Source organism: Macrobrachium nipponense, chromosome 1 (genome assembly GCF_015104395.2).
Source record: "Macrobrachium nipponense isolate FS-2020 chromosome 1, ASM1510439v2, whole genome shotgun sequence".
Lineage (NCBI taxonomy): Eukaryota > Metazoa > Arthropoda > Malacostraca > Decapoda > Palaemonidae > Macrobrachium > Macrobrachium nipponense.
Window position 1 is genome coordinate 9073269 of NC_087200.1, and position 25338 is coordinate 9098606.

At 38.8% G+C, this 25338-nt stretch overlaps 1 protein-coding gene across 4 annotated transcripts in view; it reads left to right on the top strand.

Annotated features, from left to right (window-relative positions):
* The window catches only part of LOC135219114 (sodium- and chloride-dependent glycine transporter 1-like), a 72002-nt gene extending 48310 nt beyond the window's left edge, over positions 1-23692 (top strand). For 2 of the 4 annotated variants that reach the window (XM_064255561.1, XM_064255564.1), the window contains exons 5-11: positions 2844-3045; positions 3754-3947; positions 4227-4410; positions 10421-10658; positions 10874-11102; positions 15554-15663; positions 21433-23692. In XM_064255561.1, the coding sequence (XP_064111631.1) occupies positions 2844-3045; positions 3754-3947; positions 4227-4410; positions 10421-10658; positions 10874-11102; positions 15554-15663; positions 21433-21741 (1466 nt within the window). In that variant the 3' untranslated portion in view covers positions 21742-23692. The remainder of the gene's footprint in view (positions 1-2843; positions 3046-3753; positions 3948-4226; positions 4411-10420; positions 10659-10873; positions 11103-15553; positions 15664-21432) is intronic. The other 2 variants (XM_064255563.1, XM_064255562.1) reach the window with 2 other exon arrangements.
* Positions 23693-25338: the final 1646 nt, after the last annotated feature.

The following is a 25338-nucleotide window of genomic DNA, read 5'->3' on the forward strand; positions in this document are numbered from 1 at the left end:
TGTGATGCCTACTATCAGATGCAGTTACCAAAGCATAGGTAGAGTTGGCACTTTTGTTTGCCCCCATTATCACACACTTTGCTTCGCTAATGCTGATATGTTCATTATTGGCCACTGCCAATACTTCTTCTTCAAATCTGTATCTGAGGCAAGTCCTAGAATTTGGAGAGCGTTCACCCTTACATTGAAAACAGTATTGGGCTGCTACACACTCGTCAAAATTATCATGCTCCGCAGAGCACACAGAACATCTTTTGTTGTTTTCACATGAGTTTTGAATGTGGCCATATTCAAAACATCTGCAGCACTGTTAAGGATTTCTTTTATATCTTTTAACCTGTATCCTCTCATGGCCAACAAAGATAGTATCAGGTAAGTAATTGGAGGAGAAGGTTAAAAGGGTAGCTGCATCCCCTCCTAGTTTTTTTTACGGGAGATACATGAGGAGGGCATCGATGGAGAATCTCCTCATAAAAAACATGCAGGTCTTTTGAGTATACTACCCCTTTCAGTGTGTTAAAGAATCTATGTGATGCCAAGATTCGATAATTCCACTTTCAGGAGGTTTAAAATTAGATAGTAAAATTGCTTGGGTTTCATTACCAGCTTTTATTAGCAAGTTCTTTCTGTAACGTCTTAAATTTCCAATGGGAATGGAACCTACCTTGCTCTCAATGCATTCAGCAGCCTTTATAAAATTTTTCTCCCTCCTTGTAGCTAGCAACATGCCATATAGGGGTAGGAAGTGCTCTGGTACATGGGGCTGGTCCCAGTTCTTCATTCTTTGGGATAAAATCAAATGGCTCATCATTTAAATTTTTCATGGAGAATGTGGCCATGGAGTCTTTGGTGTGCCTCACTAGCTTCCAAGTGAGGAAAATTTAACATAAGCAGAAAATGACTGCTTGTCTTTTTCTAGAAGTAATTTCCTTTTCACTTTACCAAATTGTTTCATTACACTGTACAAACACTCATAATCTAATGACAAATTTGTATTAGTGCAATGAAGGACTACTATTTGGATCAAATCCACCAACTTTACTTACACCCTGGTGTCTCAGTGTTTGGTTCTGTCCGATAGCCGAGTTCATGCCAGAAGTTGTTGCCAGTGCCAGTAAGTCGTCGGATCCAGGGGAGGGAAAACTATTGTCCAAATCCATAGAATTGTGCCAGTTCACATTCAGAAGTCCAAAAAGTGCACACCCAACACCCAAGAGCCCCTCGGAGACCCAAACAGCACATCAGAAAAGGAAACCCAGGCAGCTTCTAATGCCTAGACTCCCCACCCCAACAAACCGTCCAAGCCCACAAAGCGATCCCAGGATACTAAGCACGCACACACCAGACCACCTCACCCAAACCAGCACACCTGCACACCCAAAACTGTTTGGTTTTATCAAGAAAGTATCGTGGATCAGTCAGATATTTGCATTCTCCACCGATGGCACAAGTGAGAGTTGACTCCCAATAGTCCACCCCATACCTTAGCCTTTCAGAATAGCATCAATATGCTTGCAGTGGCCCAGGTATAAGCCAATCCGCCTGCTGGGAGTTCTGCCCCCACTAATGAGGACTGTCTCCCCACTCCAAACGTATTGGTGGGCTTCCGGACAGAAGCCCGAAGTCCCATCCCCAAACTCCAGCCCCCCCTGCATTCCAATGGGCTGATCCCTGGAGATGGTTCCGCCCTCAAGATGGCAATAGGAAAATCCCATCACTATCTCTTAGGTCCAAACCATATCGGGTGGCGACTCAACCACCACAACTCCCACAATTAGCTTTGAATGCAAACCCCTTCCAAGCATGATCCTTTCTCAGACTCACCTAAGCAGTAAAATTTTTCAAAAAGTGGAAAATTCCACTAAATTACTCCAAAATTTAAAAAATATTTCTAATACATGAGACTCTTGGACTCAAACCCGGGAACAAATTCCAGGGGTTCAAGAGCCCCCCTCACCACATCAAGGTGGTCTCACTTTGAGGGGACTGAACAGTATGGATTGCCTGAGGGACAGCCAAAGCGGAACAAATCTCTCATCCTTAATGATGAGTAGGTTATTTAACCTGCAGAGGCACTGACAAAATGTAATCATGTAACCAGTAAATAACTAGTAGAATAGAACATGGGCAACAATCAAATTGCTTGAAATGCTTTTCCTGCTGAGCCACCCTCACAAATTTTAAGTGTTCATGTATTAAACATGTTAAGATATATTACAATTAAGAACTATGATTATTCATAAAGCACACAAAGAAAGAAAGTTAAGAACAAAAAAAATTTACTCAATGCTGTTTCTTTAGAAAACGAAGTACTACAGTAAATGACAGTTCTCAGGTAAAGCCATTAACAAGGAAATAACCTCGAGGGTGAGATTGAAAGGGAGAAATAGATATGGCAGAGTTGTATTCTTTTCCTGTCCCCACCCTAGCAATCTTAGAATGTTGAAAAGACTTGAGCAATGACACTGTCAATCACTGAACCAGAAACTGCATCCCAACATTAAGCAGATCCGGTGTCACTGGCAAAGGGAATGTAAACAGTTCTACTATCCACAGATTACCATTATAGCTGGAAATCCGGCCGTTAAACTTTTGCAAGGCAGTTATGGTAACAGTTACCGGTGGTACAGGCAGAAGTTACACCCACCAAGTTGGTCTGCGGTCTGCACTCAATTCTACCCAGTTTACCTTTTGGCCCAGGCAAGAGAATGAGGGTTGGTAAGAGGTGGGCCCTTTATGTAAAGACCTCAGGTTTGTATGTTAGGAAAAATACAAATTACTATAAAAATTTGTCATTTATTACTACACGATTAACACAAGGTAATAAAAAGTCTTCTCCTCAGAATGTTACGATCAGAATGAAGCACTGAACTGCAGAAACCTCTCTCTTTACTACTACAACAGAACTTGTTACAGTATTGAAGAATACTGTAAAACTGGTGGATTACAGGGTCACAACCTCACACACTGCCTTGGATTTAACACAAGCATAATACCAGTGAACAATCTGCTGCCTAGAGTGGCTCCTAGTGAGGAATATTTCAAGTAAGTCATCTTGAGTAGTTACCGCTATAGCAACAATGCTTGATAAGCGACAGAAATACTTTCCTCCATAGGCTTTGCTGACAAAAAATTAAAAGTTGCATGTAATTCTAATTCTGATTTATATAGTCCACCAAAATAAGGGACACGTGTCCAGATTTCTGCAAATAGCTTCATGATCTATTTTTCAGTTCCCAGTCTGAGAGAGAGAGAGAGAGAGAGAGAGAGAGAGAGAGAGAGAGAGAGAGAGAGAGAGAGAGAGAGAAAACGAGATTTTTGCTTACGAGTTTTCTATTTTAGGATGAAAATAAATGCTATGCAAAGATAAATTGGTTATTAAAAAGACTTACAACCTCAAAACAATGAAGAAATGAGGCTTAAGAGATTTGATACTGCACAGAAAATCATCTCTAGAGATTATCCTGCAAGCCAAAATGTTCTCTCCTGTTCAATATTATCCTTGTTGCTTGATCAAGTATGTCTCAACAATTAATATTCACTGTAAATTGCAGTAAGAAACTTCACATGTAGAAATAAATCTGCATAATACACCTAAGTATATGCTGTAGTTAAGTTTCGTTGCAATCCTGACCAAATGGAATATGGGAGAAAAGTTCACATTTCAATAAAAATAATATTCCGACTTATGACTACTACATGCTAACTACTGAACAGGTTGTCATTTTATGCCTCCTTTTCCTATAACTCCAGGAATTGCGTCCTAGGACTGCCAGGTACCACCTGGGAGGACCTGGGAAACATCAAGTGGGAGATGGTTGGATACCTTGCTCTGGCCTGGGTTGTGGTCGCACTTAGTATGACAAAAGGCATCAGAAGTTCTGGAAAAGTGGTCTATTTTACAGCCACTTTCCCATATGTCATTCTCGCCGTCCTCTTCATACGAGGTAAGTCCTACTGATATATCAGAGTATGAGTAGATGCCTCACGTTCTAAGGAAATGTCATAAATTTGTCTAAGAATTGCAGGCTCAATAGAATGCCACATGTTTTAAATCAGGTCTACAAGGCTACTGTAAACTTCAATGGCATGTTTATAAAACATAAGATTTATTCTAGAAATGTTAATTAATCCTTTGCAAGAATTCAACACACGTATACAATACACATGTATATAAAAATTTAAGAAAATTCTGTTAATCACCTGACTGGTTTCCCAATAAACAGGGATAACCTTAGAAGGATCATACAAGGGGACTGAATACTACATCCTGAACACTAACTGGACCAAACTGAAAGAATTTGAAGTGTGGAGTGATGCAGCATCCCAAATCTTCTACTCCATGGGAGTAGGTTTTGGTAGCTGGATAACTTTGGCTTCATACAACAAATTCAATAACAACTGCATGAGGTAAGCCAGTCCCTAGGTTGAAAAACAATTGCTCTCAGGGTCTAAGATCTATGAGGATTGTGCAGAACAAGAATGAGGAGCTTGGTCTTAATCCTGAACAGATTTTATGAATTGATGAACTTCAGCCTTTAGAATTTCATGTAATTATCAAGTTTTTAATAAGCTCACAAGGAACATCAAAATATTCACTTAAATCTACTGTTTAACAGGCAAATACACTAAGAAATATTAAAAATAAAATTCACCATTAGACCCAATAAATATTAAAGTAAGAATCGCCAAACAAAATGAAAGAGGATATACTTCATAATTTCTCCCAAACCCCAGCAAAAAGAAAAAAAATGCCAACGACTAAATTAAGTGTCACTGCCTTTGTTATAACATGAGATCTTTTTCTCACAACCTGTGCTAATGTTTGAAAGTTTGACAAAAAAAAACACTAACACAATAAAATAACACGGAAGATGAGGCTAAAATGATATAACTGATTATCTGATATATCTAATATTAAATTATCTGGTGTCACAACAATTAAGGTTAGCGACACTGAAATGTTGACAAAATTTTTTTTTATAAAAGCATAAAATGCTAAAAAAACAAAATTCATAAATCACAAATATAATTAAAATCACAACAGCTTAAAATCATAATAGCTCTTAAGACAGCATACAGAACTTGAGTCTGCCAACAAAAATATATTATAACATTATATTCTTTCAGGAAGCCCATCTTCTATAAACTCGAAAATACTGAGTTGGTTAAAATTTAAATCCTCTCCAAGTATTCTTGAGAGAAGGTAACTGGCAACTCCACCGACATTCAGAAAGGAAATATCTAATGTCACCAAGATTCGAAACTCTGCCAGCAAGTGCCACACAGTTAACTTGACCAAAATGTCATCACAGGAGCGCCTGTGATTGCGTGTCCATCAGAAATCCATGGGTCGAACACGTGTACCTGATCCCTATACGACATAGGGCAGTTTCCCATCTCCTTGTCATATCATTGTAGACCTTTGGGAAACGTGACTTAGTATTTTCCTACATTTTTTGGTTACTCCCAACCAGACTTTCCAATGAGATTTGCCAAACTTCCTTTACTTTCATCCTGGTTGTTGAGAATGTCGCTAGAGTGTAAAGGAGTCAGTCTTTCTATAGCAATTGATGCAAAGCTCTTTGTCAAACTGTCTGCCCTTGAAATGCCTATTATTTATATGTGGAATGGTATAAAACAAAAGTTGATTACTATACCCCAAAAATAAACAAAGAAAATCCATTCTAAAATCTCTATGACAACTGGGTGCTTGGCATTAGACCTTCCAAAAGATTGCAGTACAGTCCAGGATTCACTAAAAATTATTTTTTCTTTTCATGAGTTAATATTTCACTTTAATGTTATATAACTGCATACAATTCTGCAGTAAAAATGGATGACTTATGCATAAAGATACACTGCGATAAACATCTGGGAAAATAAGTCCCAATGCAACACTTGCATCAGATTTAGACCCATCAGTGTATAGTGTAACAATATTCTTGTGTCAAACAATATTCTAAAAAAATCAAATTAATTCTTCTAGTATCACCTCCTTTCCTGCATTGAGAAATTTCAGTATCTAATTTCTGATTACTGCCTGGAGAAATTCAGGAATATCTAAAGGCAACATTCTAGTTTGCTAAATTTAACTTACTCAAAACCTCTTTTGCTCTTAATGAAAAGGGCCGTGGCTTTTGAATATGGTCTATTCGATAAGCAAAATATGTTTCCAAACTAAAATTGAGCTAGGAAGCTTCTGGAACTTCTTCCAGCTCATCCACATATATACTTTCAGTCAAAGCTTGGATGGGTCTGTGGTTATCTGTATTAAGGTAATATGAGCAGCTTTTCAAGTTTTTACTCTATGTAGAGAGGAAGATGTGAATGCCTACTGTTCATAGCCCAACATTGGTAGCACTAATGCTTTGTTTGGTCTCCACAGCTATTTGTACTAAGCACCCTAGGAGGTATGATATACAAGCTTCATTAGGCCAAGAACTCATAAATTTGGCCTTCAGTTCAACTAAATGAAAGTTCATGTGAGCTTACTATCAAATATCAATTGACAGAATCCTGCTTCTCAAACACAAGGAATCCATTGTCCTTTCATATATACGTCTTATTAGATGAAAGAAACACACGTTTTGTGTTGCAGAGAATCTAACATAAAGCATTCCTGCCCATTTCACTATTCTGTTGATAGCTGAAGTTATCATTTTGCCACTACCATTTTGGAAGGCTGCAAATGATGCCAAGAGATCATCCATGAACAGTGTTTATATTATCTTTCCCTCTGCTCATTTCAGATTCAGAATCCTGCATTACACCACATATGTACTGGTCCACATGGAATCATCTATATGTACTAAGGCATTTGCATCTAAACAATGCATGTTAGTATATTTTGACTAAGAAAGGGTAGGTTTGGTTAAGTGCTACCCTTTTTTTAATTAGCTATTAGTGGCATTGCAAAAGTAATCCATATGGATTACTTTTGCAATGCCACTAATAGCTAATTAAAAAAAGGGTAGCACTTAACCAAACCTACCCTTTCTTAGTCAAAATATACTAACATGCATTGTTTAGATGCAAATGCCTTAGTACATATAGATGATTCCATGTGGACCAGTACATATGTGGTGTAATGCAGGATTCTGAATCTGCAATGAGCAGAGGGAAAGATAAAGGTTACACTCTTGGTACCATATGAAACAAACAAAGACCATCTACGCCATATTTTAACAAACATAAGTGGCTAAAGCAATGGGTTGGTAGTTGGTCATCAATAGACTATCTTTTTTATGCTTAACAAATGGTAGCACTCACAATGTTTCCTAGATATCGGAAAAGTAGGTTCCATATATTTTTTATGAAAATTGAATTAATGTTTTTGTGTATTCTCCAGAATGTTTAATCATTACATGTGGGATTTCATCTCGGCCTTAGCATTTGCGTAAGCAGATTAAAATTCTTCTCTTTGGCAACAGTCTGCATAGGGTTGGTCATAGGATTTCTTTGGCACATCAGTCAAGTGACTGGTAAGAGTGTCAGCCACTATCTTAGGACCAGCAACTGTTTTACTGTTAATTTTTAGTACTGTTTGTTTACTGGGAACAAGTTTGCCTTGATTTTTCTGACCATTTTCTGGGCCAAATTAAGGGGTGGTTTTGCATTAATAGTTGAAAGAAACAGATCAACATATTTTCATGCTTTCTCAGTTTTAGCATAAATTGCATTCTGAGCCTGTCACATTCAACCTGATAATGAGCACAACTGTCGCTCCTATACTGTGTTTTAGCAGCTCTCATGGTTCTAGGGGCCACTTGATATTCAGAGTTTCACCAAAGCAAAAGGTCAGCAAACAGTCATTCCTGTAGTTCTATGAGTAAACTGGGGACCATATGTAAAATTAATAGTGTTAGGCAGTACTATGGCACTATAAATAACGAAAAACTCACCAGCAGTAACATCTATTGAAATTTTTCTGAATATAGCTTTTTGTACATTTCCCCTTTGGTAGCCTCGGGCTGATGGACTCTGAGAAACACTGATGATAATTGGTAAGTAATCACTAGTGTACCCAATATCCATCACCTCCCAGCTAAAATCAATGAATGAGTCTTCACTGCAGATAGAAAAATCAATAATGATTATTCACTGTTCTGAACATGAAATTAAGTTGGTTCACATTTAATGAATATTCCATTGTTTAATGATTCAGCAGTGAAAGTGATTTCCTCGTTGATTACTGATACCATCTCCGCAAAGATGGCTGCAAGCTTTCATATCACATAACCAGGAATAGCGAAAGAATTTCACTGATTAAAGATCTGAAATTTTCCACTGGAAAAGGATCACAGGCCGTACATCCAAAAACATCTGCACTCCTGCAAACATAAAGTAATGTTCCACCATGATTTCCAACAGCTGGAATATATATCAAGTTGTCTGACAAATATTCCATTGGGAAAGGACTGTTATGCCCATCATTGTCTCCTGCAGTGGAATACAAATTTGGGACAATCATGGACACGAATACCAAGTTCCTCCCATTTAGCTCTCAAACCTAAAAAGTGCGTACTACCAAACCATGGAAGAGGATTTGAGTTTTCAGAATCACTAATGAAGTTCCATCCCGTAATTTTTGACATGGTTTTCCTTGTGGCAGGGAATTTGCTGATTTTGGTCGTATCTTTTTTTAGGGATTTTTGGAAAGCTCTTTCACTTTCCATATTCCAACGTCTCTTAACGTCAGGTACTGAAATAGCCTTCTCTACTGAAAGCTTCCCAGCAGCTGCTGCTTTTGTCTCTGTGTTGACAGACAGCGGCTCAGTGATGGTTGGTGTGTTTTCCAAGCAGAATGATATGCCTGCTTGTTTCGCAAGGCTGACAGCTGTTGGCTCTACCTCCTAAAAGGTATGAGCACCAACAGAAGTGCTAAAACACCAGCATCACTCATTCGCTTTTCTCATTTCCTCAACCGTTATTACACCTTCATCTTCAAATAAACTTTCTAGCCTGGCTACTTCAATTCACAAATTTTTCCATTATGGAGAGAAATTTTTGGTTACCTGCATCTGAATATATCTCAGTCAATTTCAATGATATCTACATCACTGTGACTTAAGTTTAGGTTCACATATTTATTACAAAAACTGGTTTTAATTTTCAATACTACAACCAAAGGAGATAGAGGAAAATGTCTTTATGAATTTGTCTTGAGCTTCAACTTGGATTGTTGCTGATGTTGGTATCCCTTGAGGCCCAGGAGTACTACATTCAACATGGAACCTTTCCATGAGTAAATCTAAAACCAAATGGGATCATTTCTCTATTAATGACTCCAGTATACACTAATTCCCAAACACCCACTCACTAACCTTCCCCTAAATGTGATGGCACCATCACAATTAGAGGGGCAAAAGAATAGGCTTAACCTGCTTGTTGGAACTGATACAATCACTCTCACTCTAAGTTGGTAACCTAACTGGATAGAATGCTGGGTGGCCAACCCAAACATCAACCCACCCCTGGAATTCATGAGCTAACCACTGAGGTAGTTCCACCCTCAATCATATTCATTTCCCTCAGGTCCAGACATTACTGGATGGCAGACACCCCAATCAAAGTTCCTACTGTTAGCTCTAAAAATGAATCCCAATCCCAGCCATGATACTTTTCTCCATTTTTCTAAATAAAAAATTTACTGAGAGTGGAAAACTCCACTCCATTTAATAATAAAAAAGAAGCTAAAAGATATGACTCTTGAACTCAAATATGGGAATTAATTAATGCAAAAGCCACCTCACCACACTTAGGTTATCCTACATCAAACGGGTAAAATTGTATGAGTTTAAGTGTAGTCTAGTTCCACCAAAAGCTATTCTATACATTCTTCACAAAAATACAATGTTGCCATGAGCCCCAAACCCTGGTGAAGGGCCAACTCCAAATCACTGTGGAGGAGTCAGTGTAGACCTATTCCAGTTGCATCCACAAAAAAACTTTTTGGTTTCAGATCCTGCACCTAATCTTCATCGTATTCTGTATTAGATTTAATTCATATTCACTTTAGGGCAAATTTCTTCATTTCTCTTGTGTATTTTGTCCTGAGACTGAGAATTATAATCCTTTCCAGGGTTTAATCTGGAAACTGAAGTATTACTGCAAATATTCCTGTTTCTAAGACTGTCATTATCTAGAAGAAAGGCAAAATGTTTGTTTTTAGAAAGTGGAAATATGTTAAGGAAATAATACCACATAGACTGTTAAAGGAAAAATACAACATAGACAAGTATTTCTTACTGAAAAAAAATTAAAAATTTATAACTAAATGTACAGACCTAGCTCCTCATGCTTGCAGAGAGCAGGTCTCAGCACTGCATTCATTTAGTTAAGAGCCTATCTCCTCCACATATTTTGTTGAATCTCTGCACTTTGACAACAATGCACTAAGTACTTCTCCTCCATACAGGGATGCTCTTGTTATTGGGTGTTCCAACTGTGTCTCATCAGTGTTTGCTGGATTTGTAACCTTTTTCATCCTTGGCTTTCTTGCAAATGAAATTGGAGTTGAAGTGAAGGATGTTGTTACCTCTGGGTCAGGGCTTGCATTTGTAGTATATCCAGCAGCAGTCAACCTGATGCCAGTGCCTCAATTATGGTCTTTTTTATTTTTCTTCATGTTAATCACCATTGGACTTGATACACAGGTAACAGTCGAATCTGTTTTCATTATTGATAAGCATTGACAAAATTCTTTCAACAATTCTGACAAATAACTTGAACTCTACAGTGCACCAAACCTTTTTTAAATGGGTATGTACGTGGAAAATCAATATGTTTGCTCATCAGACCTGTATGCAACTCAAAATGATTAGAATAATCTCTAACAATGATAAGACTACAAAATTTTACTTCTCAACAGTTCACAATGTTGGAAACAGTTATAACAGCAATGTGTGACCAAATCAAGACTCTAAGGAAAAGAAAGCCACTCGTAGTATACATTACTTGCTTTGCTGCGTTTCTCACGGGGCTCACAATGTGCTTGGAAGGCGGAGCATACATGTTTGAGCTTCTCAACTTTCATGTAGCTGGGTTATCCCTGATCATCGTAACCATCTCCCAATTCATAGCCATCCAATATGTTTATGGTGAGTTGAATGAATAAATATAATTATTACTGTTCTTATCCAATATGTTTACAGTGAGTTAAATGGATAATAAAATTACTGATGACGTCTCTACAGACACATGTAATTAGTTACTGTTTCGTGGAGGTCCACAAATAAAACCATATCAGAACAGTTTTATATCGCCCTCCTACTCTGCCTCTGAAAATAACCATTCTGTCAACTTGAAGATGTAATAAGGAGTTGTCTGTATTTAAGAGTACAGAGCCTAATTGATGGGCAATATTTCATAGGGCTAAGATCCTCTCTTTTATCATTCCTTGAAATTCCTTTGTAAAGAAAAAAATCAAAACGATAAAAAGATCCAGGATTAACCCCACAACCTCTTAATTTAATATTTAAATGAAATAGCAGACTTACAATCAAAATTAACCTATCACTCTAAAATATAAGAAATACACGATTACCATCTGCCTAAATATAGCTATAAGTAATCTAAATTCACAGATTCAAATAAAAAACGATGCAATCCACCTAATAAAACATTGATAGCATAGAGAAACGGCACATAAATACCTACAACTACTAAGAGTAATCACTACATCTCCAAGGGAGCTCTAATTCACTCCTAATTCCAAAGTTCTTCACTATTTCTACAATGAATTTGGAGTTATCATAATAACTAAAAATATCACTGGTAAAATGTATAAATGAGAAAAATGGCAAGAAAACCGCAAGCAGTCAGTAGAGTTTTGACATTCGAATCATGGCAAATAGCAAACATCTGTTACAGAAAGACAATGACATCAAATATGGAACAGTCATATACCTCTGATAAGGATTAGTAAATTCATGCTGTAATGTGAAGGAGAAATGCTAATTTAGAATTATTTTAAAGCAAAGGCAGATGGTAGTTCTTTTTAAAGGAGATATGGGTTTATTAGTATAAGAGCAACACACAAGTCAGAACAATTTATGTTGCTATCCAGTACTTTGGTAAAGAGCTCTCGCGTGCTAAACGAATTTAGAGCAACAATCATAATAGTCCAAGAGCTAGGTCCTTTGAACTAACCGAGAATGGCCAAAAGCAAGTGTGGTTGTTTCTAAGGTAAAAAAAGTGTGCTGAATCCAACAATGGGCGTCTTACAAGTCCCTGATGGGATATATGCCTGTAAGACACCATTTACCATCATGACGGCCATGACAGAGTTCCGACCAAATGTGACAACTTAAGGCGGAAATGTCATTGATTAATGATACCTTTCCTATTCTATCATTATCGAAACAACATTTTGTAACTTTTAAATTAATTATTAATATTTTAAAAAAATATATACTGGATTTTTTTGTTTTAATTCAGGACCAAATGGGCATAGTGCAAAAACGGTTGTGTGCATCATAATATTTTTTATCAAAAATATTATGATGGCAGAGACTCCCAATGAAGCAATCCCATGATCTTCCAAGCCCGTGGAACGCATTTGCATACTTCATATTACATCAGACACAAAAGACAGTGATGTTCAGGAATTTGATGAAAACACATGGAAGACTGTGAAAAGAGCGTCAAATGTGTGGAAAGAGAAATATAAGTCCTCTAAATATGCTTCTGTCTGTGAAACTTTGCAATCTCTAAATCATAGTGAGGAATATGGCTACCACAGGCAATGCTACAAGAGATTCAATTCAGTACCCAAGGTCCTAAGTTCAAAGTATGCAACATTCTTTGTAGGTTTTCAGGTACTGCTCCATTGGTTTTAAAAAAGCTTTGAAAATGCAACCCCTGGAAAGCTGTAGCTAGCAGTGGGTGTAGTCGTCTCCAGTGGTTGAGGTGTTTTCCGTAATAAATCCTCTAAGCGATCCAAGTGCCAAGACCTCTGTGTCCACAAGAATATGGAGTCCTCCAGATTCAGCTATGAAATGTCCAAGTGAAGCATTATGATGTGAAAAACACCAAAGCATACGAGCAGATCATCATACTTTGGAGATTCTAGGTCCTATATCGGCATAACTGGTTTTGCGATTGCCAGATCGTAGATCACTAGCATGTATGTATCGCCACACTCCTTTGTAACGGTATGTGACCGTCTCGTCATTTCAGTAACCACATCCAGTTGTGTCGGGGGTATATGTAAGTTCTCCATGTATCTGATAATCTGGAATGGAAGTTTATCTTCTGTGCTGCGTGAATTCCAACTGGACCACATTGGTGTATCATCAAATAGTTCATATGACATTGCCCATGCTACATCTCTTCTTATCTGAATCAGGTGACTGGGTTTATTAACTACTTTAACTGAATAGATGAAGGTTGAGATACAAGGTTTCTTTATTGGATATGAAATAGGATGAACCATGTCAGAGTCAAACTTTTTTTATCGCTTAAATTTTTTTGGTGGCATGTCTGCTTATGTTGTAGCTTTACCTGATAGACTGGTGGCTGATATGTCTTTTTTAAGAACATTTTGGTAGCAAATGCCAATGGTATCATGTAAAGACCCTTTCCCTGATAGGGTTTCAGGGTTTTCATCATGATTGTTCCATGCTGTACCTGTGGGCAAAACCAGGCTCTTGAACTATTCCATCTGGAGCTACACTTTGCCTTCTTACCACAGTGATTGCCATATCTGTCTCCAGAGCTTCAGCTACATTATAGGTTATACAGTGACCAAAATGGTTGAGTATGTCCAAGACCTTCCTGCTTCCAGTCATGCTCTTTATACCAAGTCCCAAGGATATGTGCTCCGCTAGTTTTACCCTTCCACGGGTTGTTGCAAATACTGAATTGTCAGCAGATGGCTGGACATAACGTTTAACCCGTGGACTCATTACAGAAGAGTGGCTGCCAGTGTAGGGTGTCTGGAAGAATAGAAGTAGCTCTTCAGGCGCATCTGCCTCACCAGCACATGAAGTATCAACAGTGATGTCCTGAGGCAAGGGTCTTGTGTTTTCCTGTAGCTGCAGAATGACAGGGTGAAGCTCTAAGGCAACCGCAACAATAGTAGCATTGGTAGAAGAAATCATATTGAGATTCATCATGCATCTCAATATGATTAGCACAGACCACAATGCCTTTATATGACAAACAATATATCCTTACTCTGTCAATGAACTGAGTCAATATCTTCTCACATAATTTTTGTGATGTGTATGAAGAATCAAATTCACAAAGGCCCAACAATATCTGGAGGTAACAGGACTTCAGAGAGCTCAGTAATTCAGCGCAGCCTTTTGGATGATAAATGTAGATATGTGTTCAGACAATGTTTTGAAAGCTATCTCATGGAGGTCACGAAGTTGAGCAAGTTCACTGTCCTTATGCGTCTTTCCTTGTCTTTCTGCTTCATTCAAATAGTCTTTTCGACAGCTATGATGATATTTAACTTCCTTTGCTATAAAATCTGCATTACCTATTTTCAATAACAAGACTTCATCCTTGAGCACAGTTGCAGCATATTTAATTTTCTCCTGAGCATCAGAGGTTTCACAGTTCCCTAGACCTTCATGTTTCCCTTGACGTTTTTTCCGAGACTGGAAGCAGAATATACACACAGGTTGGAGAACTCCGGTGTTGGATGTAGTTGGAGATATTGCATATGTTTCCGATCACAGTAAAGACTGCTGATTATCATCTGTCCTCTCTTCATATCTTCATTTTTCAGGAAGGACCTTGGGTACTGAAGTGAATCTCTTGTACCACTGCCTGTGGTAGCCCTATTTCTCACTATGATTCAGAGAATGCAAAGTTTCGCAGACAGAAGTACATTTAGAGGACTGTGTTTCTCTTTCTTCACATTTGACGCTCTTTTCGCAGTCTTCCATGTGCTTTCATCAAATTCCTTAACATCACTGTCTTTTGTGTCGGATGTAATAAGAAGTATGCAAACGCGCACCACGTGCTTGGAAGATCCTGGGACTGATTCATTGGGAGTCTCTGCCATTATAGTCATCATATCACTCTGAAATAAAAAATTTAAAAAATTAAAAATTGTTATATAGGATATTGATAAACAATGTTATGATGCACACAAACGTTTTTGCACTGCGCCCATTTGGTCATGAATTGAAACATAAAAAATTCAATAATGTTGTTACTATAATGACAGAATAGGAAAGGTATCATTCATAAATGACAGTTCCGCCTCGAGTTGTCACATTTTTTACCTTAGAAACAACCACTCTCGCTTTTGGCTATTCTCGATTAGTTCAAAGGACCTTAGCTTAAGACAGTTTGGAATACCTGCTCTCTAGCGTGATAATACTAGTCATATAAAAGTAAAGTTTTCAGCAATTATTGAATGTTTTGTAAACTTTGAATTTTTCTAGCAGCAGCAACAACAAAATAACGCTGTTTGTGCCAGAGAGAGAGAGAGAGAGAGAGAGAGAGAGAGCCTTTCTCTTGAAACTTTTGGCGAACAAAATGCAATTGCAGAATCAATCCTTATCCCCCCCTCTTTTTTTTTTCTCCAAAGGATTCAAAAGCTTCATGAAGAACATCGGAGAGATGAACATCCAAATGCCAACTATCCTTCGCTGCTACTGGACTGCAACATGGCTCTTCTTAACACCTGTATCTCTCGGGGTGAGTAATGGGGCTGTTTGTTGCTAACCATTACAACTACAGTACGGTTTTGTTATCATTGTCGGACATATACGCAGATGTATGCCCTTAGATCTTAAAAACTACTGAGGTTGGAGGGCTGCAAATTGGTATGTTAAGTATCCACTATCCAATTATCACCAATACCAAATTGCAGCCCTCATGCCACAGTAGTTTTTATTTTATTCAAGGTTAAAGTTAGCCATAACCATGAGTCTGGCAATGCTATAGGACAGCCATCACTGGGCCGTGGCTGAAAGCTTCATAGGCCACGGCTCATACAGAAAACTCAACTTCTTCGGCGCATTTTTTACTTGTTTACTTGTTTGCTGATCATGTGGCCATAAGTAATTCATTATACAATCATACCATCTACTGGTGTCGCATATATCATAATAAATACTAATGTTGCTTGTTGTTGCTTAGAAAGTTTTTAATTGTTGATACAGAATAAAAGTTTTACACAAAATACGAAAACAAGCAAGGCCAACGGCCAAGATATTGGTGAACTAAACATGACGGTCCCTTGGTACTTAAAAAAAAAAATAAAAAAAGCTGAATATGAGCTGGAAAAGGGTATTCTGCACAGGAAAAGCAAAGGAAAGAAAACGGATAACTTAACATTTCACTTAGTCTAAGCCAAGCTACACTAAGCTTAAAAAATTATTTAGAAATCACGGCGAGATAATATATATACATGTATCCCTTCAATATTAATGGTGGGAAATGGTTGATTAATATTAAGCACAAGGCTGTGCTTCTTCTCGTGAGACTTACTTTTCCTTTTTGAAATATAAAGATGCTCCATAAACTAGACTACTATGGGGAGAGGTTCCAGGTGAGTTTTCACAATTTTTTAAAAGAAAATTCTGTGGTTGTTTCTTGCTAACTCAACTCATTTTCCCACTTTGTTTCCTACAAATTTTTTATGAATAAATTGTGCAGTTCAGAGCAAGATCCACAGGTTGTGTAAATGCTTATCGTATCAATGATAACTTAATTTCAAATATTTTAGTGGTTTAAGAGGTTGCTAAAAAGCATATGTTCAAGCTCTTCTATGATGATCTTAAATCTAGAAAATTGCTACTGGAAAGCCAACAAGGTAAATGTGATTTCTTTTTAGATCTACTTTTTATCTTAAATGATGAAAAGTTGGCTTGTAACTTTGTTTTCACATTACAGGCCTAAAAGCTCTCATCAAATCTATCTGTTTGTTTCCGGATAATTTTCACACCAGATATGATAGTTTTCCATAGGATGCAGTGAACAAAAACCAGGATTCCATTTTCTTTTCATGGGATGTGGGATGACAGTAATTTAATACATCACAGATGATGTTTTTCTTTAAGAATGCTCTTGAGATAGACAAATCAATAGCAATATCTGGCAAAGACCAGCATAACAGAATATGAATGAAAGCCTAATATAACCTACTCTTTTCATAAATGGAGTTAGTTACTTGCGCAAGGCACACTTCGGCTGCCTTGACTCAAATCAAAATCCAATAGCACTGGCCTATGGCCTGACCCAACCTCATGAGGTCGACGTCTTCCACTGTGTGAATCAGCCTCTGCAGTCAGCCTAACACACATGGATCAACTACCAGATGAGTGGCAGAGGAGGGTAAAAATTGCCATTACAAATGTGTAGTTTTGTATCTTAGGGAAAAACACAAATCAAATTTTAAAATCATAATTTTTTCTGGCAGGAATATAAACCTGCATTCATAAACTGAGACTGACTCTGTAATGTACTCAACAGTCCTTAATGCCTTGGCTGGTACTCTGGGGTCCCTGTGGCATAGCTTGTCCACCCCATGAAGGATAGGGGTGGGGCTCTATGCCTTAGATCAGTGGTTGCCAACCGGTGGTCCACAGACCTCTGATGGTGCGTGAAAAATTTTTGACGGTCCACAGAAGAATTGGGATGCTATTTAAATTTTTATGTTGCCTTAATCCTCTTCAGGCAACCCTGAAACAAATTGCACTGAAGACAGAGAGCCCAATGTTTCCAATTTAGTATTTTTAATGCTAGGTTTAGCATTTTAGGGCGATTTAGCATTAAAAATTTTGATCCAGCATTTTGCAGAAGAAAATCAGCATTAAGCAACTAACAGCATTATTAATTACAATAAATCAAACATTCTAAATATGAATTTATCCTAATGTAGTGCACATTAAAAGCAAATCAAGTACAACTAAATATTTTCTATCTATTTCATAACCGTATCGAACAAGTATTGTATTCCTATTGCTTCAAAGTAAAAATATGTTTCAAAACATTTGGGTTTGAGTCTTTGAGAATAACACAGTCACTGCCCCAGCTTTAGTAAGAGCCAGACAACAGTAAACAAATATCACACTAGAATGTGTAATACTTGAATAAACTTCAAATTTTAAATTTTTTTGTAAAAATTAAACTATAACTTTGTTATACTTAATAGGTTCATATTATTAAAATAAAAGTTCTCTGATTATTATTATTATATAAATAAATGTAAATGTATTCACATTTGTTTTTTAAATTCATACTGGTGGTCTGCCAAATTTAAAATTATACATTTAGTGGTCAATGAAGTTCGATAGGCTGGCAACCACTGCCTTAGATGACCAGCTGGGCTGTGACTACATGGGCTAGGGTGTACGTGTCAAGGGACCTGTGGCCTAAGTCTCTAAGGTAGAAGGCACTACTGCAAACTATACTAGTGCAGTTGCAGTAGGTTAGCCTACTATTCTGCCTATGGCCACAGAGGAGCCATCAAGATCATCCACAGACCTTGGGACTGAAGAGCCTATTTATTACACATCCTTTTTGTCTCACAGAAATTGGAAGTTATCCTGCATCACTGCCCTCTGGTCTGCTATCAGGTTACAGTACAGTGACAACTTAGTGTTGGCAGCTGTCAAGAAGAGATCAATCAAGGAGCCCTACCACAGATCTAGAAATCTGTTTACTATTCATTGGTTCAGGGACCACTCAGTCCTGACAACCTGGTTGTTCTCACTTAGTCAGTAGGCCAATACATTTCTTTTTCCCAGTATGTACCTGGCTGTCAGTTCCAGGTCTTGGGAGGCCACCCACTCCCGTGGTGTCAAGTCTGCTTCTCACCTTGATCCTCCTCTTTTCCTGGTCTGTTTCTCTATCTGTGCAGGCTGCCGGGACTAATGCTGAACAGTTGTCTATACCTAGGTCTCAGGAAGGAACACCTTCCATTGGGATTTCTCTGCCTTCTCAATGGGATGGCTTTACTGGCACTCTGTTTTGGTTGGTGCCAAACTAGCGAGGTGAAGACTTGAGAAGCAGTCTCCCAACTCCTCTCTCCTGGCATCTATGGCCTTCTGTAGTCTTTCCAGTGGGAAGTAGCCGAGGAGTCCTTTCATGGGTTATCCTGCAGACAGTCAGCTCTCATGTGAAATGTTCCTCTGCACAATAGAGAGGTAGACTTCCCAATATTTGAGGATGAGGTTAGCCCAAATGTATAACACCTCAGGCACAAAGTAAGAGAGTACCTTCCCCAGTGGGCCCAAATACACTCTGAGGGTAGGCCATTGCTCCAGTAGAACTGTGTCTTTTATCTTCATCAACCACGGCTCCCAATATCTCTTGAACCATGAGATACTTCTGATGGTTATGACTCATCCCAACTCTATGGTAGAGAACTCTCCATTGTTGAATTTCACCTACTGCTACTTGCATTGGTTAAGTGGTACATTATTCCCCCAACCTGCAGATGTAGGGATTAATGTTTCTTGGGCTGGTGGGGGATTTCACTGGCAAGTAATATTTGCTTGACAGGGAAAGGGGAGAGGAAGCAACTTCTCCGACCTGGAACCAGTCAGGGAGTTCTGAGGTCCCACCACCCAGTTAAGAAGAGGAGAAGAAGCAACTTCTCCGGCCTGGACTCAGTCTGAGAGTTCTGAGGGCCCATCACCTAGTTACCTATGCTTCACTTCTGATATAGTCTCTTTCATCTGTGTGTAGCAGGATCATGGATCATCACACATTTGTCTCTGCCATCTGCTTGTAGCAGGATCATCACACAGAGTATTTGGCAGCTGCTGTGGGCAGGTCAGAGAAACCTAGTTGGCGACTAATGTGGGCCATTAAGTTGTTCTGTCAGCTGGCTTCCTATTTTAGTCTTTCTTCATGTCATCATCAGCAGCCAACAAAGAGGTATCTCTAATGGAAGAGGACGTCAGTCTTCAGGGGTTGCTTTCCTACCCTGTCTCTGGCCTCTCTTTGCTCTGATCCATGAGATATAACTCTCTTCTTATTCTGATCAGTGCTGGCAGTGCTGAAGGCAAGTCACGAATTTCAGAAAAGTGGTCAGCAGAGGGCCAATGACTTCATCAACAATGTCTTGTTCTCTGAGTAAGAAGGGACCCTGTCTGACAACCATGTTCTGGCTAGGCCACAGTTGCAGCCACTACAGAGACTTCCTGACAGGGAACTCCTCTGGTCATGTCCTTTACCCACTGGAAAATGGGATCTCTTCCTGGCAAAGTCAATCTCTCAATGCACTCCTCAATGATCCTGGTCTATTGATCCACTTGACCTTGATGAGTATCTGTTCCTATGCAGCTGGGAGGAACTGGAGAGATGACCAATGAGGTGTATGACGGAAATCTCTCTGCTCACCCTACCTTTGATGCTGCTGCTTGAACTCACTCTAAATCCTGATACTTGGAGGGTGGGGAAAGGGAAGTTATGGATCAAAATCTTGTCCTCTTAATGGACGTCATCTAACCTCGCCTCATCTTCTACAACTCTGCTGGGTATGGGTGATGAGCCTTCTGGCAGGGGCAATTTCCAGCCTCCATGGACTAGGATGGAGAGTTGCGAATCTCCCAATGCTGGTGGCTGCCCCTGGGTGACCAAATAATTCAGCCACTTCCAATGAAAGGGATGAGAGACAGGCGTAAGAGGGGTTGTAGAAGGAAGAGGTCTAGTGAAGGCTGGAACTGAAGGACGCAAAGGTAAACAGCTCATGGTAGCTTTCCTAAAGGACATGATCTTCTCTTGCCTCCTCTTTTCATAGAGAGTCCACTGTGAACCTTCCCAATCAATGCAGTTGTCACACCATTCATCTCTTGCACACTTTTTCCCCCTGCACGAAATGTAAACACAATGCGGATCAACTACTAAGAGGAACATAAACTTGCTGCAAGGTTTTCCTTGCTTGCACAACGATGCTTAAGTTCTTCTAAGATAGATATTTTTTACAGTGGGGACTGGCACAGGATGCTCAACACCACTGGACAAAAAGAGGTCACCCAAATGGCTTGCCCATCAAAGACAAAGAAAAAGCACGAGATCTCTTGCCTCCCCAACCCCCCCCCCCCCCCACCCCCCCCCCCCCAAAAAAAAAAAACAAACAAACAAACAAACAGACTGCACGGCAAGCACAAAATAAGGCTACTGGGAGAATTAACCACAATCAGCAAGGCAATAAAGATATACAATGAAATATTCTCTTGAATGTAGCATGCACAAAAGAAAACTCATTGACAAAAACAGGTGACAGTCAAAGACAACTGGACACGCCGATGGCTGAGATCACAGAGGAAAAGGTAGACCACATGAGGTTGGGTCAGGCCATTGGTCTAGGCTTACAAAGCACACCTTGCATGAGTAACTCCAATTATGAAAGAGTAGATTTGTATTCCCATTGCAACACACTTAAGTACAAAATTTATACGCCATGAAAGAGTTGTTTTGATAATCCTTTCTCCTCTCAATTTCCTCTACCAGGCCATCTTTGTCTTCTCCATCTACTTCACGTTACCTGTGCACTGGGATAACTATGTCTTCCCAGACAACATCCAAACATTAGGATGGATCATTTGTGCTACATCCATCAGCTGCATCCCTTTAGGGGCTATCTACACCATCTACCGGAAGGACCTACCCTTGAAAAGCCTTATACAACCAACTCCCGATTTCTGCCCAGCACATGAAAGGAATACGAAGGAGTTTGAAAGCAAACAGGATGCTTTTCCACATGTTTATACAAATGATGGAGGATGCTGGGAGGTCAAAGATGAGGATGAGGTGAATTAGAAGTTTCTTTTTATATTTTCCTAAGGTAAGTTATTTATAAAACAAACATGTATATTATATCCCTAATTAAACAGTTTATTTGCTGGAGCAGTTGAATTTAGATTTTGGTTGTAATGATGAGGCTTTGTCAAGAGAAACACTTTGCTAGAGTGGATGATTATATTTGGCAATTACACAAAGATTCTCTAATATTTCTGAAGTACATAGTGTATTTATTCAAGTGTTTTCTTCATCAAAAGGGAGTGTTTACTTGGATATGTTCATTAACAAAGGATATACAAAGTGGCTTTGATGACTTGTATAAGATCTTCACCAAGCATATGCTTGGATAGATTCTTTGCCAGAAGATATGTATATAATTGTTAATTAAATTAATCAATTAATCATATGAATAAGTATAATGTTTTTCGTTACTTGGACGAGATATTTGCTGCAATATACTAGAGGTAACTGTTAAAAAAAACGTACATAGGCTTGTAAGGACCATGTCCTTTCACTATTTTTATTCCACTATAATAACATGCTAAATTCTAATATACATCATCATATGTAGATTTCTCTGTCCTTTCCACTGATATAAATACCATGTATAAACACAGACTCCGTCTGTAGCTATTTATGTATATATGTCTGCAAGAAAACACAACTTGGCTGGCCCAGACCCAGTTTTCTCTCGCTTCAGATTGGATACTACCTATCGGTCCGCAGCCTACTTTATAACCTGTGTTTACCTGTGATAAACATCAGTACCCAGTTATCTGTCTTCCTCTATTGTCCTCACAACTGGTGACCTCCCGGATTGGACGGTGACACAGCAGTTTTGGCTTAGCCATTAATGGAATTATTACTGCCACTCACCTTCAGAGACCTTTAGTGGACTTAATACGGCGCCACAGTCTAGGTCTCTGAAAGTTCCTCTCCGAGGTCGACTCAACACCATTAACAGTGCTCATTTCAAGTTTTGGTGTATGAGACAGGTTGTTGGGTGGTGGTCAGCCACCACACAGAATCAGGCAGCGGTCCGGATACATCCACATCGACGTCGTGGGTTTCCTGCCAGACCCTAGGGCCTGCTCTTCCCACCCGACATCGCTGACAAACTTGTGAGCCTGCTTGGCCTGCCCGACGCCACTGCCTGTGGGCCTCCTCGACCCCACCCCCAACACTGCTGTTGCTCCTGGGGACTCACTCGGCTTGCCCGACATCACTGCCGCACTTGTGGACCTACTCACCCTCCCGACGCCACTGCCTGTAGTCCTCCTCAGCCTGTCGACGCTGCTGCCGCACCTGTGGTCCAGCTCTGCTTCCCCACACTGCTACTTGTGGGTCTCCTCGGCCTGCTGACGCCACTGCCGCACCTGCGGCCCCAACGCCGCTGCTGCACCTGGGGACTTCGTCGGCCAAACTGATGCCGCCATACCTGGGGGGCCCCCTTGGTCTGTCCAATGCTACCACTACATACAATGCAGCTCCCTCCTCGGGTTTGGTCGCCCACAGTCAACAGTCGAAACCCCTAGGCAACCGCCAGGGGAGGCATCCTGTCAGCCAGCAATGCTGAAGGACTCGGCAATCAATGACGCCCCACAGCAAGTAATCACAGGGAATGGGGCCACCTCCAGCCTCCAAGATTTTTATCATCCAATCATTATTCCACCATAATTGTCTTGGGGGGAGTATTTGTATGGACTATGTCCTTTTGCTATATTTATTCCACTATAACAACATGCTAAATTCCAATGTACATCATCTTGTGTAGAATTCTCTAGCCTTTCCGCCAATATAATTACCATGTATGAACACAGACTGTGTCTGTAGTTATTTATGTATATATGTTTGTAAGAAAGCAAAACTCGGCTGGCCCAGACCCAGTTTTCTCTCACTTTGGGTCGGATACTACATATCCATGCGCAGCCTCCTTTATAACCCGTGTTTACCTGTAATAAACATCAGTACCCAGTTACCTGTTTCTCTCTTGTCCTCACAGGCTATTTATCTCGATGAATTCTTTGCCGTATGAAAAAAACAAAGTTTTTGTTCATTTAGATTTCTTTGCTGAGTGTTACATATATGAAAAATGTATTGAGGTATGTATAAAGGCCTTGTTAATTTTATATGCCTTTATATATATACATATATATATATATATATATATATATATATATATATACATACACACACACACATATATATGTATATATATATATATATATATATATATATATATATATATATATATATATAAATAAAGGCATATACCTCAATATATGATCTTTCATCTGAAATAAATGCCTTAGCAGTTCAGATACAACTAGAAGAAATTATAACGATTTGCTCTGTATATCTAAGTCCAAATAATAATATAGATTTAGAAAAGTTGAATGACTTGGTCAAGAAGCTTCCCCAACCAATACTACTTCTAGGAGATTTCAACGTAAGTCATTTTTCATGGCATGATGTAAGATCAAACTCCAGAGGCAACATCATACTTGATTTTGTTATAGATAATCAACTCTATATATTAGAAAAAGAAAAACCAACCCATTTTGACTAACGAACAAAAAGTTACTCTCATAGATTTGTCCTTGTGCTCACAAGATCTAGCATACAAATATTTTTGGAACACTTATGATGATTTGTGTGGTAGCGATCATTTTCCTTTTTTAATTAGTATTCTAAATTTCACTGGAGAGACATCAATTAATAAATTTAATGTCAATAAAGCCAATTGGGAAGATTTTAGTGAATGCACGAAGAATGTTCCATTATGGGATAATAATTTGGACATAGAAACTATTCTGATAATGTTTTTAGTTCTGGTAATTGATGCTGCAGAGTCATCTATACCATTTGTAGCACAAGTAAAGATTAAATGCCCAGTTCCTTGGTGGAATGAGAAGTGTAAAAAAGCAAAGAAGGCCCGTAGTAAAGCCCAAAGAAAATTTAAGAAGTCGAGAAACGATTCAGATTACATAGATTATAAAAGGTCGTATGCTGTAGCAAAACGAACATTTAATGAAGCACAAAGAAAATTTTGGTGTAACTACCTAAAATCGGTGTGTAAAGATACACCCCTAAGTAAGATCTGGAAAAAATTGCATAAAATACTAGGAAAGCACATTCGACCCCATGTCCCAGTTTTGAAAATTAATAGCAAACTGATATATGATCCTAAAGAGGTAGCAACTTGCTTAGCAGAACATTTAAGTAAGTAATATTTCCAAAGGTTCGTCAATAAAATCTTTTCGCACTATTAAATAAAAAGAAGAAAAAATTCCAATTAATTTTGACTGACCAATATTATTCATACAATGATTGCTTTACCATGGATGAACTTTTATCGGCATTGTCAACATGCTCCAATGCAGCCCCTGGTGAAGATATGATCACTTTTGAAATGTTGAAACACCTTCACCCAAACAGTTTACAATATTTATTAAAGCTATATAACAAAATATGGATTGAAATATATTTCCCACAAGATTGGCGGAAAGCACTGGACCTTCCATTCTTGAAGCCAGGTAAAGATCCTTATGACAGATAGCATTAACAAGCTGTTTATGTAAATTGTTTGAGAAGATGATTAACAACAGATTAATC